We start from the raw sequence: 19,345 nt of genomic DNA on the forward strand, positions 1-19,345 counted from the left end.
TCCGTGAACAACTATGGTTACAAAGCACAAGTGTTGATAATACTCCAGCAGGTAACATTGTTACATACTTACATTGTTTACCTGTCTTAAAGATACTTTCAATGTGTGTGGTTGTGGACATACATAGTTTGTTATATTTTTAAAAAAAATAACAACATGCATTTAATATTCGTAAAGTTTTTCAATGTATTGTGATTATTAATGGTTTGTACCAGAAATCTTCTTGTTTTTATAGCTTTAAACATAACAGTATAATTTTTATTAATATTGAAAGTTACGTACCCTGTTCTGACACTGGTTCCCCTATATGTTTCCTCTAAAAGAATATATAACTCTGATATTCCATATTACTTCCCTGCTAAAAAAAATCCTAAACTGCCTGTACGTCTCAGATCAGTATTTCGTTTGTAAGCGTTCTCTTGTTTTGTTTATTATCACTTGCTTTGTTGTGTTTGTGATTTACGACGGCTGTTAAAACTCGTAACATTCTCTCTTAGTGCATTTTACTTTGACCTTAGCAAGCATGAACTCCACCCCTACTTTATCACTGGACTCGTCCAACCAACGTACTTGTGTTGATGGTCCCGACCAACGGAATCGGGTTATACATGATGAACACCCCTACATTAAAAAATTACCAGCAATGTATTCTACAGTGAAATCATTCAGTGAAATCAAAGGTTTATTTACTTCTAGTATCCAGAGAACAGTATACTGGGTGGCGATATTACGAGCCGGCTCCCGTGGCAGAGTGGTTAGCACATCGCGCAACGACGTCAGGGGTCCTGGGTTCGAATCTTGGCCTGGGCATGGATGTTTGTGAGTGTCCATTCATCAATTTCATCATATCATCACTCATCCTCATCTTCGCAAATTTATCAAAAGTGGCACAAGAACGAAGTAAAATAAAGCAATTCAATCTATGTTTACCACGAACGGCAGAATTGGTGTGGAAGGAGCTCCGTGGAATGGGCACCACAATCACCTGACTTCAACCCCATGAACTTTACCATCTGAGGTGAAACTCCGGGACCTGGATCATATCCAGGAAAGATCAGTGCGATGAATCCTCACATTTTGAAGAAAAATTAAGAAAACGTGTTTTAACGTTTGATGAAACGCGTTGTGACTGGTTGCGGATATGTGAAGCACGTTTTGCACTAAGGAACTGGTGCCACACTTTATGACCATCCTGTAGTGTATTACACTTGTTATGAAGGTTATCGCTTGACCTGACTATAATTCAACGCTTCTTACTTCAAATCAATGCTGAATGTCAATAAACTTTTGATTATTTTTGTACGTAATAGTTTCTGTCGTTTAGACTTCTGGAATTTCTTATTTAGTACTACAAAAGCAAAACAAATAGAAATAAAGAAAGAAAGGCGTAATATGCTCTATAAAATCTTTATTTGTACTATTTGTATTTGTAGGAATAGCAAGATAAACAAATTACATTCCTTTGAACTCTCATATTTTGTCTTTTGGATGAAAATATGTACACGGAAATTTTCGTTTTTACCTTTTGGTTTGCTACTACATAACAGCCAATGAAAGAATTAGCAAATCAAAACAAATGTATAGTTATTCAGAGACTGTTGAGATATGGCTTCAAACATTTTTGACTCGGTCTTAGGTGCAGTCAGTGTGATCAACACCGCTTTTTTACCATACAAATGATTCTCTGATCTGGTAGGAGACTTGAATGGCTTGGAGAAATCCATGGACCTCGAAGATCGAACTCGGCCCTGTCCTGGTGACATACGCCTATCCATAGTTGCTCCAACATCAGGAACCTTAATAGGTAGGAAAGGGACGTAACAATAAGTCTATGGACGAAGAAGTTGTCCAAGTTAATACCTTATTTGCTGTGTTTTCTTCTCAGAGAAATAAATACACAGGTCTTCCGTTCAAAGCCACTGTTGGTCTGTAATTCCTCAACACGGGCTGTTCTATGTGGTTCTTCAGTCTCCTGAACTCCTGAAGCTGAAAGGTAGATACATGAATTAGCAAAGTGATGACAGAAGAATATTCTAGAAATTAATTTTACAGCGATGGTGATTTTATTAGGAAGATAAACGATGTCTCAGTGATATGAAAGAGGGAATTGTAAGGGAGAAGAGAGAAAATAGGGGAAGAGAATACAATGATGGCAAGGAAACAGGAGAGATTGGTAGAGAGGGGCAAGGAGAAAGAAACAGAATTATGAATAGGAGAAATACAAAAGGAGAGAGAATGAGAAAGGAGGAAGAATAACACATGGTTGAGAAATAGAAAAAAGAGAGGTAGATACATAGAAAGGGAGATTCGATGGACTGAGAAACACTCTCTTCATCTCTTTTCTCTCATATTCTTTCTCCATCTCTTTCCTCTCTCACTTCTCATCGTATTTCTCTCTCTCTCTCTCTCTCTCTTCCCCTTTGGAAGAAGAAATGAGAGGAGAAATGAGAAGAAGATAAAAACTGGAAGAAGATAGGAAATATGGAAAAATAGAGAGAGGGAATGCCGAGATGAAAAGAGAAATAACAGAAGAGTATGAAATAAATAGAGAGAAAGATAAATTGGGATTGAGGAAAGTAGAAACCTATTCGGAAGGAGAGAAAAGGACGATAAAAGAATGTAATGGGAATCATAAAGAGGAGATAATTGTAAGAAGATTGAAAGAGCAGGCAAGAAAAGTCAATTACAGAGTTAGATGGAATCAAAATAATTGAGAGGAGGGGGAAGCAGGACAAATGAATAAAGAATGTCAAGGATATACAAAGTGCAAGAAAATTGAAGACAGGTGTAATATAAAAAATAAAGAAAAGACAGAAATAATTACTCGACGTTAGAATATTATCTGAATTTAACATCTTTATTTGACATACAATAGTAAACTTACCTGACGGCCGGATATAGTTATTTGCTTGGAGTACACAATCCACGTGACCACCTGGCTACAAGGTGGGGTAGTCATAGATCCAAAGTAAGTGTAGTACTCGTTCTCGAATGGCACATGGAAGAAACTCAGTGGAAAGGGGTTGAGATCTGTCGTTGCGTTCGGTTCTCGAACTTTGACCAGTCCTGAAATTAATCCCTGCAGGAAATGGTTGTCATGGTGAGAAAGCTGTAAGGGAGAGCACCGCATGTTAATACTTGTTTCCGAGCATACTATGTTACCTCAGTTCTATTATAAAGAGTCAGTAAGATATACAAGAGACTTCTAACACATTTATTGAAATTCAGGGTAAGTTTTGATTCAACAGTGGTGAACCCTAGAAAACGGCAAATGAAGTTGATATTGGTTTCAAGCTTTAATTGTTCAAGTTCCACCATCGTTAGGGCAATATTGGTCTGTACAGTGTCGTGCAAAGTACCGTGAAGGAATGTTGGGTGGGGGTATGCAGAATCACTCATTCACAATCTCGGATGTGTATGGTGTGCACCGTGATGTGATCGGCACCATGCTCCGGCCGCCTTTACACTTCCATGGTTGTTTGCATTAGATCGGTGATTCCCAACCGGGATGCCGCGAGATATTTTATGGATAAACGAAAAGAAAATATTATTAGGAACTAGGCAAAATAAATTTTAAGTTGAATTAATTACTCTCATGCCCAATAGATGGTGACACCGTTCTGAACTGAACTGTTGCTGTATAATACCTTTGAAGGTATTATAATACCTTTGTTCTGAACTGTATTTTATTCTGATGTTTGTTCCTTATATTATCTTTCAATAAATTAATAACATTAGTACTGTAGTAGGTATTTATTTGGCAATAAATTTAACTTGCTTTTGATAACATATTCCACTTCCATTTAAGATTTTTTTAAAAAAAAAAAATTCTAACAAGGGTGCCCCAAGTTTTTTATTTCGTTCCCAAGGCTGCCGCGAACGTAAAAAGATTGGGAATCCCTGCATTAGAGGTTAGGTGAACCCCAGAGCCGTTCCATACATACATATTGCTGGGGGGAAAGATACCACCTGAAATCGCCCACCCTGGGAATTGAACCAGGTCTCCTGCATGGCAGTGAGATGCCCTACCGACTGAACCATCATGATTCATTATCTCCCGATACTCTGAATTATATAGTAGTACACCAATAACATAAATACGTGATAAAGACATGAAAAGAAAGACTTACGTCATAACTCTGACACTGTAATTAAGTAAATAAATGAGATAAATGTATTGCACATGCAGAGTACACAAATAAAGTAGGAATTTAACCTAACTCCCTTATTTTAGACCTACGTCAGCAAACGATCCCAATTTATAATATGACAACAATCTAACTTTGATTTAGAATTAGTTTTACAGTTATTTAAATATATTTACCTGAAAGAGAAAGCTTATCACGGCAATCCCATCGTGAAACTTGGAAGCGTTGAGAAAACTCCCATAATTCTTATTAAAATGAACCATATGCATTTCCATAGGAAACCTAGCAGAGGAAAAATAATATTTTCATGATTGTGTGATGTAACTGGTAGACATTTCTGAGTCAAAACACATACAAATAAACCAGGAGCCCTAGTTTCGAATATACACTTGCGTGCAAAGAAATAGACCCATCTCACACTTTTGACATAAAATGTTATTAAATTTATTAACATCATACGTATTTATTACTGAACTTCGTCTACATATAAGTAGGATTAGACGCTTCCATTTGGATAGGCGAATGCAGAGCTCACTAGCGACTCCAAACGGTTGGAAGAAAAAGTAAACATTTTATATGCCTCCAAACAGTTGATAGAAAAAGTAAGAACATGTAAACATTTTATGTCAAAAGTGTGAGGTGGGTCTATTTCTTTGCACGCAAGTGTATGATAATGCATAATCGTTTCGCTGGTTTGTTCTTTCATCTATATTTCAACAAATAACGGTCCATTCTTATTGTCACGATAGAGATAGGAAGCGAATAAAAACAACACAAAACCACAAGTATCTAAGTATATATATATATATATATATATATATATATATCCTATACGAACATATATACAGACTATCAGATTTAATTTTCGTAGGCTTTACTGTAGTCATCTCGCTCAGGCATTCCATCTATTTTATTGCGATTATTTTGAATCTTGGAGTCATCCCTTCTCCATGGGCGCCTGTAGCGAAGAAACTCCGCCGGGAAAGTAAAAATTGCTACTTATTTTCCCCTTCTATCTGTGATTTTTAACACTTTTATCTTTTTCTTGGCTTCTTCCCTCACATTTTCTTATTTATTTTCTGTCGTTTTCTTTCTCTCTTCCTCTCTTTTTTCTCTGTCACTTCTGTAGTTCTTTGTCTCTCGCTTCTCCCAGTTTGTCTGAATCACTTCTATCTCGTTGTCTCTCGCTTCTATATTTCTCCTCCTTTCTCTGTCATTTGCTTCTTTATTTCTTTTCTCTTTCTTTTTCTTTCTCCCACTCTCTGACTGCGTCTGGCTATTTTAATTCTATTCCTTTCTGTGTCGGTTCTTTCATATATTTCTTATCTTTCTCACTTAAAATGTTTTACTTATGATGACGTAAATATTACGTAAATATTTTGAACACGGTTTTTCAGTTCTGACCCCGCGTATAAAGTTTTCTGCAAGCACCCATGCACCTGTATATTCATCTTTGATCTTAGGCAATTGTTCCCATCTAACAATTATTATCAATGAAGCACTGCTTCTGCTGACGGCAGAAAAATGAACAGTTAGCTTTACAGTTCGACCAAGACAAGAAAACCCCGCCAAACTCGCTAACTAAAGTGGACAGTTGTTTGTTTTCTCCTTTTGATTGACCTTCTCTTGTGCCAGGGTTCGTGTTGCCATATATATAGGTTCCCTCCCTTGCTTCGTTTCCAAAAAATTCAACGACATTAAATATTACCTCACTGCTTTCCCTGTGCACGGTTTTCTTCATCATCATACTTGGCACTGAATAAAGGTGATGATGTGTTGAAAGAGCAAGATTACATGGCAAGCAGCTGATTGCATCGCCTTCGCTCGCTTACGGTTTTACTTTTCTTGGTCGAGTTGCAAATATGGTTCACTTAAAGTCAAACTCACGATTTTCTGTTTATCATGTGTTCGCTACCAAGAAAGTTTGTAGGTCCCCAATGGAAATGTAACTGCTCAAAAGCAAATCGTTTTCCATGAGGCAGAGCTCCGCCGTAGATATAAGGGCTGACCAATTGCCATTCTCCTCGCAAGAGCACTGAAATAGAAAATATGTAAAAGTTAGTAGAAGCGTTTCGATCTCAACTTATTATATATAAAAAAAAACGCGCTCTTTCTCGGTAATATCTGGAGCACGCGAACGAAAACAAGTCTCTCGGCAAGAAGGACTCGCGTGAGATGGGAAGTAAGTGTAAGTACATGGAAGGGAAAACGTGGCTGCAGCTACCAGCCGTTTACAGCAGCGCGCACTCGCTTTCTCACCTTCTCTACCGTTATGCGCGGCATGGGCGTAACTTGGGACCTAACGTTGAGGGGGCAGAATCAAATTGGGCCTAATTTGAGGGGCAGAACTAAAATGAGCCTAATTTTAAGGGGGGGCAGAATTAAACGGCCTAATTTTGAGGAGTCAGAATCAAACTTGGGCCTAATTTTGAAGGGGCACAACTAAACTGGGCCTAATTTTGAGGGTTCAGAATTAAAGTGGGCCTAATTTTGAGGGGTCAGAATCAAACGTGGGCCTACTTTTGAAGGGGCAGAACTAAACTGGGCCTAATTGTGAGGAGGCAGAATTAAACTGAACTAGGCCTAACTTTGAGGGATCAGAATCAAACTTGGGCCTAATTTTGAGGGTGCAGAACTAAACTGGGCCTAATTTCGAGGGGACAGAATTAAACTAAATTAGGCCTAATTTCGAGTAGTGTTGCCCACGGGACGAGACGGGACAGGCTTTTGAAAATTCGAGACGAGACGAGATTGATCATGTGTCCCGAGACAAACGAATATTTTCGAGACGAGACAGCATTTCACAGCATTTCCACGAGACGAGACAGGCCAAAGTCTCGTCTCGTGGGCAACACTAATTTCGAGGGATCAGAATCAAACTTGGGCCTAATTTTGAGAGGCGGGCCTAAACTGGGCCTAATTTTGAGGGGCCAGAATCAAACGTGGGCCTAATTTTGAGGGGGCAGGCCTAAACTGGGCCTAATTTTGATGGAGGCAGGCCTAAACTGGGCCTAATTTTGAGGGGGCAGAATTAACCTGGGCCTAATTTTGAGGGGTCAGAATCAAACTTGGGCCTAATTTTGAAGGGGCAGAACTTAACTGAGCCTAATTTTGAAGGGGCAGAATAAATCTAGGGGCTTAAGTTTGGAGGAAGAGACTCGAAAAGTTTTCCATCTCATAAAAACAGTGTCCAGAATTATTTGCTAAATAACTGTGACGTTTGCGAAATTACAAATATTACTCTTTATTACTTTGCTCCTCAGACCCCATAACTTGTAAATTTTAATAAACCCGATTTTTTTGGGGGGGGAGGGGGAAATGCCCTCCTTGCCCCCGTCAAGTTACGCCCATGATGCGCGGCATTGCTCCACAGATTTCAGGGAGAGAGTGTACTCCCATTGCGAGTGTCATGGACGTCTGCAGGGAGGGACAAACGAGGCAGATTTCTCCTCATAATAGTTTTGTCCCTCAAAAAACTCCTTCAGTCTGAATTTATTATGTTCCTGCAACACTCTTATAATAATTAACATAAATTACTTTGACTCAAATGAAATTATATGTGTGAAATACACATATTATTTTAGGTTAACATTCATTTTTGTGGGAGACGAGGTCCCCCTTACCCACCTACCGGACGTCCATGATGAGTGTCCAGTTTAATCTGGATTAATTAGAGGTCTCCCTATGGCTCAGTAGTAGCGTCGTCGCCTTGTAATCAAGGGGTCCCGGGTTCGATACCCGGTGGAGGCACATCCTACTTTAAACTATAGGTCCAGTCCCGATTAGCTATATTGTGAATAAAGTGGACTTAAAACACCAAATCAACCAATCAATCTGGATTATTTAAATGTTACCTGCATTTAAATTAGCTATATAAATATATGTATTAGCAAGGTATGGGCCTCATTTTTAATAATCCTTGGTTTTAGATAGCTCTTGGGTTTCATTACACTAACAAAATGTTACAAAAGTTAATTTTATGTCCCTCCCACAAGAATTGCAAAATTTTTCTACAAACCGAATCTAAAGGGGGCAAATTTTAAGACAAAATATTTTCTCCCCAACTTTATAATTGAGCGTCTGCCACTTTGATGACAACATAAAACCCCAAAACTATAGAAAATCAAAAAGTGTCACGGTTTGGGCTCATACCTTACTAATGCAGTATAGTTGACATGTTACCCTTCCGGATATAACCAGACACCTCAGTTTTAGGGACTAAGAATACAGATATTAGAGCTTAGCGTTACTATTTGTTGATTGTAGTACGAAATGCCCAAACTGTATGCACGAATTAGCCATTTCTAAGGGAGAACTAATGATTTCTTTGAAAGGAGAAAGTAAATCATATTGTTGACCTTACCGGTATCACCATTATTCGTGAGATTCATGGATAGAGGAAAGTCCAAATAGCCAACCCAATGAAGAACAGTTGGAAACACTACGTAAACTTGTCTCGTATCGATATTGATTGGAGATTGCTCGTTACCACCACATGCTCGAGAGAATTCTTCTGGCCATCTGTCTGGACCTGCAATTGTTTAAGTTTATTCTTATTGTTGTTCTTTTGAATATTATTATTTTCTAAAAGAAAAGTCTAGCATCACTTAGTGAATTCCTGCTGGAACTTTAGGCATCAATGGTAATCAGGAAAATAATATCGAGTCGCAGTCTTGCTATCCTTAATCAGATTAATCCCGTTTCGCCTAATGGCTTATCAGCACCTGTCAATCAGATATAACAGCTTTCTGACTAACTAACTCTCTAGCCTTCTTAAACCCGAAGGTTCATGGCTGCAGCAACACAGGCCTTCCATCCGTCCCTATCTTGAGCAAGATCTATATACTCTTTTCCATCCCTACCGATTTCCTTTAGGTCTATCTCAATGTTGTCCCTCCATCTTCGTCTTTTCCTTCCTACTGGTCTCTTACCATCAGGTTTCCCAACAAGAATCCTGTAAACTCCTATTTCCTCTCCCATTCGTGCCACATGGCCTGCCCACCTAAGTCTTCTTGATTTAATTATTCTAATAATATCTGGACATGAATACAAATTATGTAGTTCTAAATTATGTAACCTTCTCCACTCACCTGTCTCCCCATCCCTTTTAGGTCCAAAGATTTTCCTAAGGATCCTATTTTCAAATACTCTCAATTTATGTTCCTCTTTCAATGTAAGGGACGAAGTTTCGCATCCATATAATAAATACTACAGGCAAAATTACTGTATTGTATATTTTAACTTTTAGTTTCTTAGATATTAAACGAGAAGACAAAAGTTTATGAAGAGAGAAGTAACATGCATTTCCTGAATTAAGCCTACTTTTTATTTCCTCTTTAATATAATTTTCATTTGTTAATATTACTCCTAAGTATTTGAATTTGGAAACTGGTTGAAACGAGTAGTTATCAATAATTAGATTTTGATTATTACCTAACACTTGATTTCGGCCTGTAAGCATATATTTAGTTTTCTCTTTGTTAACTTCCAAACCTATCTCTTTAGCAGTTTTGAAAAATATCTTCCTTTTCAATCAGTTTAGGCAAAATTCTATATGGCGAAAGGGAATATTCCGTTTCGCTTAAAATTGCGGCCATGTATTAAATCACATTATATTGTGGTGATAAGCAATTAATTAGGCGACTACACGAGCGAAACAGAATGCTGGGAAAAGAAAAAACAAACTAAGCAAAAAGTTAAATACAGTGTGTACGGCTCAAAAGTATATTCAAATACATGGTGAGTAAGGTAAGTTCAATCCACATAGCGCAAACAAGGAATTAGTGTTTTAGTTAAAGAAACAATATAGCAGCCCATGTATATAATTCTTCTGTAGAAAAAGGTAAAGGTAAAGTGCTCCCCTGTGCTTAGCACCACGCCATGAAGGCGTATAGGGGGTGTGGGGTAACGCCCCACACTTTCTTGATCCGGTCGTGAGTGGGAGTGATGTGATCAGCCCCTGACCGCCTTTACCCACCAGGGTTTCCCCCCAGGTACCCATGTCATTCGACGCTGGGTGGGCGCCGGAGCCGCTTCCAACGTTAGAAAAGTTCCCGGATTTGAACCGCCAGGGATCGAACCCTGGACCTTGAGCATGGTTACCGTCTGAGCCACCGCGGCGCTAAACAATTTTAAAACATTTCCCTCGAGATTACCTTTGTTCATAGTCCACATCTTTACCAATCTTCTAAAGTCTATTATTTTTATCTTTATTCTTGTTGAACTTTTGTTATTGTCTTTCGTAATTATTATTTCCATATTTATCCCTTTCTCGCGGTTATTCCTTCATAGTCTTAGAACTTTTATATATACTATATATGGTAAGGAATGCAAACCCATTCATCAAATTTTAAAGCAAATTTTATAAACTGTATAATTATAGTATGTTTTCTCAATATAAAATTTTACTGTCTTCAATATTTCTATAACTATTCTTGAAATTAAGAATGTGTTTTAATTTTATTATATACACTTGTACAGTGGGATCCATGAGTATTGCCGTGCAAATTGTCCATGACTATTTTCATCAATTTTTCTCTTACATCCTGTGTGTTTTAAAGCGATGGACTTTTATGTATGCCGGTGCAGAAGTTGTCAACAGCTTGTTTCGAGTTTTCTTTTAATTCTTGAAGCTCTTATTGGGTCAAATAAAATGCCCGAACATGGTGATGGACAATTTGCACGGTAATACTCATGGATCCCACTGTACACAGAGGCGTCTCATGAACGCATGCGGTGAATGCTGCGCATGCGTCAATTGTGGGAAAATGGACAGCTTGCTCTGCGACGACATTAATGAGCAATTCTACATTCTAATTTCTTCGTATACGAGAAGTATTTATTTTACACGAGAGCGCTAAACTAAGCTTATATTACATTTCTTGGATCTGAAGTGAAAGAAAGTAATAATTATTTCCCACAATTGACGCATGCGTCACTTCAGATCCTTGAAATGTAATATAAGCTTAGTTTAGCGCTCTCGTGTAAAATAAATACTTCACCTATACGAAGAAATTAGAATGTAGAAATGCTCATGAATGTCGCCGCAGAGCAAGCTGGCCTATTCCCCACAATTGACGCATGCGCAGCATGCACCGCATGCGTTCAGGAGACGCCTTGTACATCTTACTTGATAATGTCCATAGTCCATATATAATAATGATTCAACGGATAAATGAAGATAATTATGTTTAGGTTTATGATGTTGTAATGCCATGTTACAGCAGCTGGCCCTCGTGGCAGAGTGGTTAGCACATCGCGCTACGACAACAGGGATCCCGGGTTCGAATCCTGGCCTGGGCATGGATGTTTGTGAGTGTCCATTCATCAATTTCATCACATTATCACTCATCCTCAACTTCGCAAATTAGCCAAAAGTGGCACAAGAAGCGAAGTATAATAAAGCAATTCAATCAATCATGTTACATTTATTGAAATAACTTGAACGTTAAAAGGAAAAATGTGTCTAAGAAGTCTTACCAGAATTCCCTGTATATCCGAAGTGTTTCTCTTCAGTGGAAGGAGGTGTAGTGGTTACATCTTGGTCTTTAGTGTTGCTCTCTTCCAATGATTCATTTGTATTTCCCAATGATAAGCTACCTGAAACAATTGCATTCACTACAAACAATGAACAGTTTAGTCAGAGTTTCTAACATTACTAATCTAGTTTTAAAATCGTACCGTGTTACTTAATCTTCAGCAGTGGCGTGCGGTGCTAAATCAGGCAGGGGAACATGTGACCTGCACTTGCCCCCTCCCCTCCCATACCTGTCGTAATATAATACAGTAAACCAAGTAAAATTCAACCCTTGTTGAAATGAACCAAATAAACATATGAAACATATGTTAAAAATTTTCAGGAGTGACATACATGAAGCACGTTAAAATTATGAAAATACCAATGTTAAAGCAAATATGATATAATGTAAACAAAACATTAAAAACAAACATTTCCTTTGTTGATCCGCAACAAAGGAAAAATTAATAAAAGCAATTTATGATTGATCAGAAAATGAAATGTTTTGTGGAAACCGGTTTCATCTCTCCATTTGTAGATTAAGTTGGCATTTTTTTTTCTAGAGTTGAGCATTGTAATTCAAACGTCCTTAATGCAATAATGGCAATCAGATGGCCGAGTTTTTTTTATGACGTCCGCTAGATTTGTAGAAATTGTGACAAAATCCGAACTGTTCCAAACTCCCTCTCGGGAACAAACAAGGACAACAAAAATTTGCCACTGGAAGAGTATCCAGTTAATCATTTTACAGAGTTGTAGTAACTTGTTTGAAAATGCCTTGTGTACGATTTCGTTTTAGTTTCTAATTAGGTTAGGATAGGTGTATGTCTGCTGTCTTTTCTGTAAAGTTCAATGAACTAAAAGCTTTCGTCTTCAGCCAGTCGATCATACAACATTCGCTGTCTTGTCCTGCGCTCCGCTTGTCTTGCTGGTGGAACAGGTGGATGCGAGCTGTTCCCTCGGAAGCTATTTCGCAGCGTTTAGCCAAGGCATTTAGCAGACGCTTAGACTCTAGAAGATTTTTCCAGTTCGTTATGACTGGCCGACGCAATTTTGCAATGAGATTAGGAAACTATAGACTTACTACACTCCAAACTATCACTACGACGCAATTAATCTTTAGCACATAGCAAAAACTCGAAGGAAAACGAATTCGCTATGTTTCTCGTATGGAACAGCTTGAGAGTTCAGCTACAGCGCCTTGAATAACGTAGTGTGGAAAACGACCCAAGAAACTGGTTCCCCGAGACGATGACAAGTAGATGGCAGTGCGATCGACCCAGGTGCTAATTTTGTTATGAAAGTTATGCGGCTTAGTTAGTTTTTGGAATATATTGTGTAGATTTGTTTGTCTTGAAAGGTGGTACGTGAATTGATGGAAACAGTTATATTTATGGAGTGATTTGCAGTCACGAAATGGCATTAATTTGGAAAGAAAAGTAAAATAAAATTAATAAATAAATAGCATGCGTAACACAGAAGAAACATCGCAATGTGATTCCGGACGTCAGGTCTTGGACTGTGTATTAGAGTTTATTTTTCTATGTTATTAGAATATAAATAGTATCCTGAGAGATATTTCATACCGAGGCGACAAACCACAAATGTCGCTTGAAAGCGAGCAGTCGGAAATCAATGCAGCCTTTCGAACCGTAGGGACAAAAGCTCTGACTGCACCGTTTCCTCAAGGAGATTTCACACCAAAGCGACACGGGTCATTCGGTTCATACCGAAGTGACACATGTTGCTTGGAAAGGAGCCAATCAAGAGCAACATTTCACATCGTAGCGGCATGACGGGAAGCACAGGCCAGCGTTCAGTTGGTGAAATCCTCAAGCGATAAGTGTCGCGCGCCGCTTGTCGCTTTGGTGCGCAATCTCACTAAAGCAAGACACTCATTGCATCGCGTATGCGCGAACAACAAACCACGGCAACATGTTGCAAGCTATTGAGGAAATGACCCAGTTTGAGCGACGGAGAAGCGACAAAGCGACACGTGTGGCTTATCGTGTCGCCTAGATCTGTTGTTGTAATGTGCGGTTTATCGTGTCGCCTATCTGTTGTTCGCACACTTAGCAGCAAACGCTTGCTAATAGACTGAACGTGCCATGTCGCTTGTCACTTAGTTGGGAACTCCCCCTGTAGCGCCTCGCTTCGGTCTCAGCACCCTTTCTTTAAGGAGCTTTCCGACCGAAGCAACAAGTAGCACGCGAATACGCCATATGAACGTGTCGTTTGCTGTTTGGACCCTCATGTGCAATGACTGCTATTTTACAGTCTGGAAGTGTGTGTCACTAGTGTGACAGTGTGAACATCCCGTGTCGCTTGTCCCATTGGTTTGAAAGTTTCCTTACACTCATGTCGATAGCACTAAGAAAGTTTTGTGGGGTTCCCTTTGTCGTTTCATGCAATCATCATTATCATCATCGCCGCGATTAGTTTAAAGCGGAAGAAAAGAGACAGTAAATATCAAAAATACAAATGCTTCAGTGTGTATATCTTTAAAAGAAATGATGATGATGATGATGATAATAATGAACCTAATTCATACACAAAAATTTAGTTGCCAAGAACATTCCACGCGTATTTTTTCTCCCGTATTATTAACGAAAGTATGACGATAACAGGACGTGGTCGACTGTCTAGAATGTTCGTTAATATCTTCGCGACCACTGTACCAAATATCATAGCAATTATCACATTCATAGAAATGCTTCATGTAAAAGAATCAGACGTTGCAGCGAAAACTCCATTTACTTCCATTATAAGCAGTCGAACACCAAGCACCGGGGTCAACACCAGCGCCTCTAGCGGATCATTTTCGAGTGGAACCAGCCTGAGAGCGCAGAAGCATGCCGTTTTCCACACTACGTTATTCTAGGCGCTGTAGTTCAGCTTCCGCGGTGGGAAGTGGGACTCCATGAGGATCGTTTACCACTCGTTTACCTTCGCGCGTGGTCGGAAATACTCGGCGTCAGAGCAGAGGGTGGGACGACGAGGGTAGGTGAAGTAAACAAACTTCCAGTCAGGGTGAAAGTTTTTCTTCGGCATGTTGATTTCGGAAGAAAGAAGTGTTCTTATTATGTTATTATAGATAATTTAAATAGCTAAAAAGGGCGATAAGTAGAAGGGAAACAGCCTGTTCCCTCTGTTCCATGGAGGGACCACCACTGATCTTCAGTGATTACAGGAAAAATGAAATGTTCGCTGCTAAAGAAAAACCCTGAGAATTAGATCTTCGTAATGAGGCACGTGTCTGTTAGTTATTAAAGAATGCTGAACACTAGTGTGGTTTTAGAAGATGCACTACATAGACATTTAAGAGAAAATGCAAGCTCTACCAGGACTCGAACCCGGGTCTCTGGCGCACCGTGCCAACTTTTTTTAGAAAATATTTTTTTTTAGTTATATATCTTTGTGTTTCATCTCGATTCTATTTTTTCACTGTATTTCCATCACAACAAACACACATCCATGCCTCAACTAGGATTCGAACTCTGGATCCTTAGTGTCGTCGCTGACCACTGCATCACGGAAGTAGTGCATGTTTGCCTGATTTTTTCCACTTCCGCTGTTTTGCCTGTGTGGAGTTCTACCTACGTCACTGACAAAAGACAACTCAAGATTGTCTTTGTGGCTCAGTTGGCAGAGCAATGGCACAGTATGCCAGTAACGCGGATTCGAATCCTGATCAAACCTATATTTTCAGCTAAACATTTTCTCCTGCTGTTTCAAAGCTAACATTGTCAATGCATATAGGCGAACTAAATTTAAAGAGACCAGGATAATACACGCGGAAACCTGGTACTAACATCATCGTCTCCCACCCTTTATATACAATTTCAGTTACGTCAGTAATGTTAATTGGTTGGTTAGATATTATATATATATATATGGTAAAAGAGAGGATGTTCGCCATGCTGGGAATTTCGCCGTACTTGTGGTTTTTGTTATCGTAGATAGAGACTATAGGTTGGAAACACTCACTGATGCTTGTAAAAAAATCAAGTAACATGTGCCTTGTTTCCACTGAAAATTACAGTGTGGTGAGCGAACTAGCAAGCAAGCAGTACAGTTTGGAATGCGCAATTGCGTCTACACAGAAGACAAATGAAGGTGCCGAATTTCAATACTACGTTGGAAATTGTCATTTCGTGGCAGATAAGAATTATTTTTCTTCCTTTTAATTATTGATATCGTAACCTCAAACCTTAAGAATGTCGTGGAAAGATTTGCTTTGGAAAGCGTGCATGTACAAGTAAACATAAGTTGATTTCTTTTGACTATGCATTTGCTGGTAAATTCGCCAGAGTAACAGAAAATGTGTCGAATTTCCCTTCTTACAGGCGATCTTTCACACACAACTTGTTCACAATGCATATGAACATTTAGACCTATGTTTCTTAAACATGTTTGTATTGTATCTTTTTAAGCAGTTTTGTATTGTCATTTGTTGGTCTTTTACACTTTGTTGTCCGACTTATTGGCCACAACTTGGTATTTCATACATTTAAACTGACGATAAAATGATAAATAAGTTATATGGCGAATTTCCCAGCATGTGGCGGGAATTTCTCCACTTTTTCTCATTTTAGTATATTTAATATTACGTCATAAGTATAAGTAACACAGTATTTATGTTATATTCCTCATAATCCGCAATGACTACTCTTTGTATCGTATAAATTTTGTCCTTCTCCCCCAATTCGTTTAGAAGGGAAAAAAATGAAAAGCATTTTGGTGGCGAACTTCTCCTCCTTTACCCTATATTTCTGTTCATTTTGTGGCTCTTTTCAAAGGAGTTTTTACTTTTTGGAGGCACAGTGATGAATGAAAGTCCGAGGCTGCAGCCCTCTCAAACCCAGCCCTGAATCCGGTCCTAAGGTTACATTTGTATCTTAGTAAAGAATGACAACTGCATAAATTTTACTATACAATTTTTGTAGGAGATAAATGCAATTTTTATTAAATAATAATAACATTGCTAAATAACTATGTGAAAATAAGATACTACAAATTAGCTTGTGCTAATTTTTACTGCACATAAACTATTTCGTAACAAGCTTGAGAATAGCTTTATATACAATTGTTATTCAGCGGTTACATGGAAGTGAACTCAAAACAGTCTAACTGTCAATAGATTGTTCTGGTGTTATATACAATGCCAAGCTACATGATGCTTATAATACTCGACAGAAAAGGATATTCTTAACAGTTGTGTAAATATATTTTCTAACGAAACTTTGTTGCATTAAAAAATCACATTGTGCTCAATATAATCCTTAAAATCCTTACACAAGACGATATTTTTTATAATACTAACGTCTAATTTAAATGAAACCAATAAATAAATGAGTTTTCTTTACCTTTATGAATGAAAATGCACAATAAGGCTATTGTACATCTCCATATCATTGCGTCAATTCTCCAGCGTTATGTGGGTCTTCATTCCAGAGATGAATCTACAATGCACAATAAATGTTTGTAACGAGTTCCCAACTAAACACTGGAAAATATACATTTAATCAATTCAATACATTTTAGTCATCAGGACTGATAGATGGACAGAAATTTTAAATTTGGCAGATTATGATTGAACTAGTTAAAAGTACTGAAAAAATAGAAATTTTTCCTACCTAAGGAATATCCAAGGTTTTGAGATGAATTTCTAAATTTTGATTCTGTAGTTAGAAGTTACAATTCCTACTTTTGTCAGTTACAAATACTTTAAAAATAAACTAAAATTTAGTTTTACAGTCACTTTATTCTGTAGCAAGTAGAACTTGTTGCAATTACAAACCTCAAACGAGCTGTCCTTTCGTCTTAATTTTTTTATTCCTAATCTTTTAAACATGCTTACTACTTCTCATTGAATTATAATGAGCGTCATACGTATGTATAAATATGAATACATAGGGGCACGAAAATTGAAAGTAAATCATTACATTTGAAAAATGACTGACACAAAACATTTGCTTGTAACAAATAATAATTTTCTTTATTACCTTAGTTTCTTTACTCACTACCTCGTCGCCTTGCAATAAATAGGTCCCGGGTTCGATCCCACGTGGAGAGCACATTACACCATGTTTCTTAAATGCCCAGGAACTGAAAATTAATTATTTGCTTCCAGTGTGGAACAGAAAATTAGCCAGTGGAAATGGGTTCGGGACAGCAAAGTACAGATTTTTTCTTTAAAATTTATCAATTCTGTACCGGAACAGAAATCACACACACCGCCTTAAAAGGGTTCAAGAAAGGTTCCATTGAAATCGGTTCTAACTTGATTCTCTGGGGAAAGAAGTACCATAACATTGAGAAGAGATATTATTGAGGTCCGTGTTGCAAAAGAATTTCAATTCCAATCTGTTGGCGAGAGCTGTGGTTGCTTCGCCTGACGAAAAAATACTCGTGAGTATGAAAGACTAATGCAGCTGTTGACTGAGGAGACGTAAATAGTATATGCTCTATATTATTTTGTTTAATTTAATTAATTTATTATTTTGCTGAATTGTGATCGAAGAGTGATAATTATGCTGCTACCAGTACGTTGGCAGTTTAAGTTTTGTGGTGTAGTTTGCCTTGCCCAAACCTGCGTCCCGCAATGCTGAAACTTGATAAGATAATATAACTGACACAGCAGAGCAGAGTTTACACATTTAATTACGCTTTTTATTAGAAATTTCGAAAAGAGGCTTCTTGTGCACCTTGTGTAAGTTGCCCAACCATCCAAAAGAACTTCTGGAAATCGCTGTAGTATTTCCAGCAATGCTTATCTGAAGGAAATCTCTTCACACGTTCGAAGTTGAATTTCTTGCATATCGTTCTTAGATCTCGTCCTTGCGGTAGGTTTTAATTATGGGTCTCAGAAAGGTTAAATGCACGCCACTTCGTATATCCTGCTGTCAAAAGAGGTGCATGAGATTGTCGCATCCTGTCAACAAAGCTGAAAAAGCAGTCTTACTCTGTCTTTGTGTTAACTATAACTGGAACCATTGATGATTTAAAAAAAATTAAATCTGATGTCTTTATTTAAATCGATTAAAAAAGAAAACATGCTTAAAATTGCTTGTGTGATTTTTGGCATCATACATATAGATATGTGTTTTTTTATAGAAAGCCTTTTTCTAGTAAATGGCTCTGTAAAATATTTGAATAGTTTGATTAATGCAAATGAGAAGATATATATGTAAATATACATTTTTCTGTTTCTGATATTGTATATATGAATGTACGTACTATGGAAATGTTCGTTGAATATGTTAATGAATCTATAATAATTTCAATAACTTTCTTCTAGTAAAAATAAAACATTCTGGATGTACTCCAGTAACTTAATATCTTTTTAAAGTCTTTGTAGCTGAATTTTGTCAATTTTTTAATGATAGTTTGCAAAATATCAGCTGCCATATTTATTTACAGTGTATTAATAATGGCATTATTTACTGTTTAACATGATTAGTATTTTATATATTTTTCTACACAAAATGTTTGCTATTTTTGCCCATAAAATTTATTGAATTTTAAATCAAGAGAAATGTGTGTTTACAGTTTACACATTTCATTTCCTTTTGTATGAGCTTCGTACATATATTTTGTTTCCTTCTTTTTCTTCCTTAGAGCCTAATAAACGCCATTAAATGATTACAAGATTATTGTACTTTCACGAAAAGTGATTCTG

General features: G+C 37.7%; 1 protein-coding gene across 1 annotated transcript in view; it reads right to left on the bottom strand.

Annotated features, from left to right (window-relative positions):
* Positions 1 to 1,876: 1,876 nt before the first annotated feature.
* LOC145978159 (uncharacterized) overlaps positions 1,877 to 19,345 on the bottom strand; it is a 97,507-nt gene continuing 80,038 nt past the window's right edge. Inside the window, exons 10-14 of the mRNA XM_083110598.1 lie at positions 11,628 to 11,765; positions 6,036 to 6,183; positions 4,325 to 4,430; positions 2,885 to 3,109; positions 1,877 to 1,986 (exon numbers count right to left, since the gene is read on the bottom strand). Of these exons, the coding sequence (XP_082966724.1) occupies positions 1,882 to 1,986; positions 2,885 to 3,109; positions 4,325 to 4,430; positions 6,036 to 6,183; positions 11,628 to 11,765 (722 nt within the window). The 3' untranslated portion in view covers positions 1,877 to 1,881. The remainder of the gene's footprint in view (positions 1,987 to 2,884; positions 3,110 to 4,324; positions 4,431 to 6,035; positions 6,184 to 11,627; positions 11,766 to 19,345) is intronic.

This window comes from Lepisma saccharinum, chromosome 24 (assembly GCF_977018435.1).
Source record: "Lepisma saccharinum chromosome 24, izLepSacc3.1, whole genome shotgun sequence".
Lineage (NCBI taxonomy): Eukaryota > Metazoa > Arthropoda > Insecta > Zygentoma > Lepismatidae > Lepisma > Lepisma saccharinum.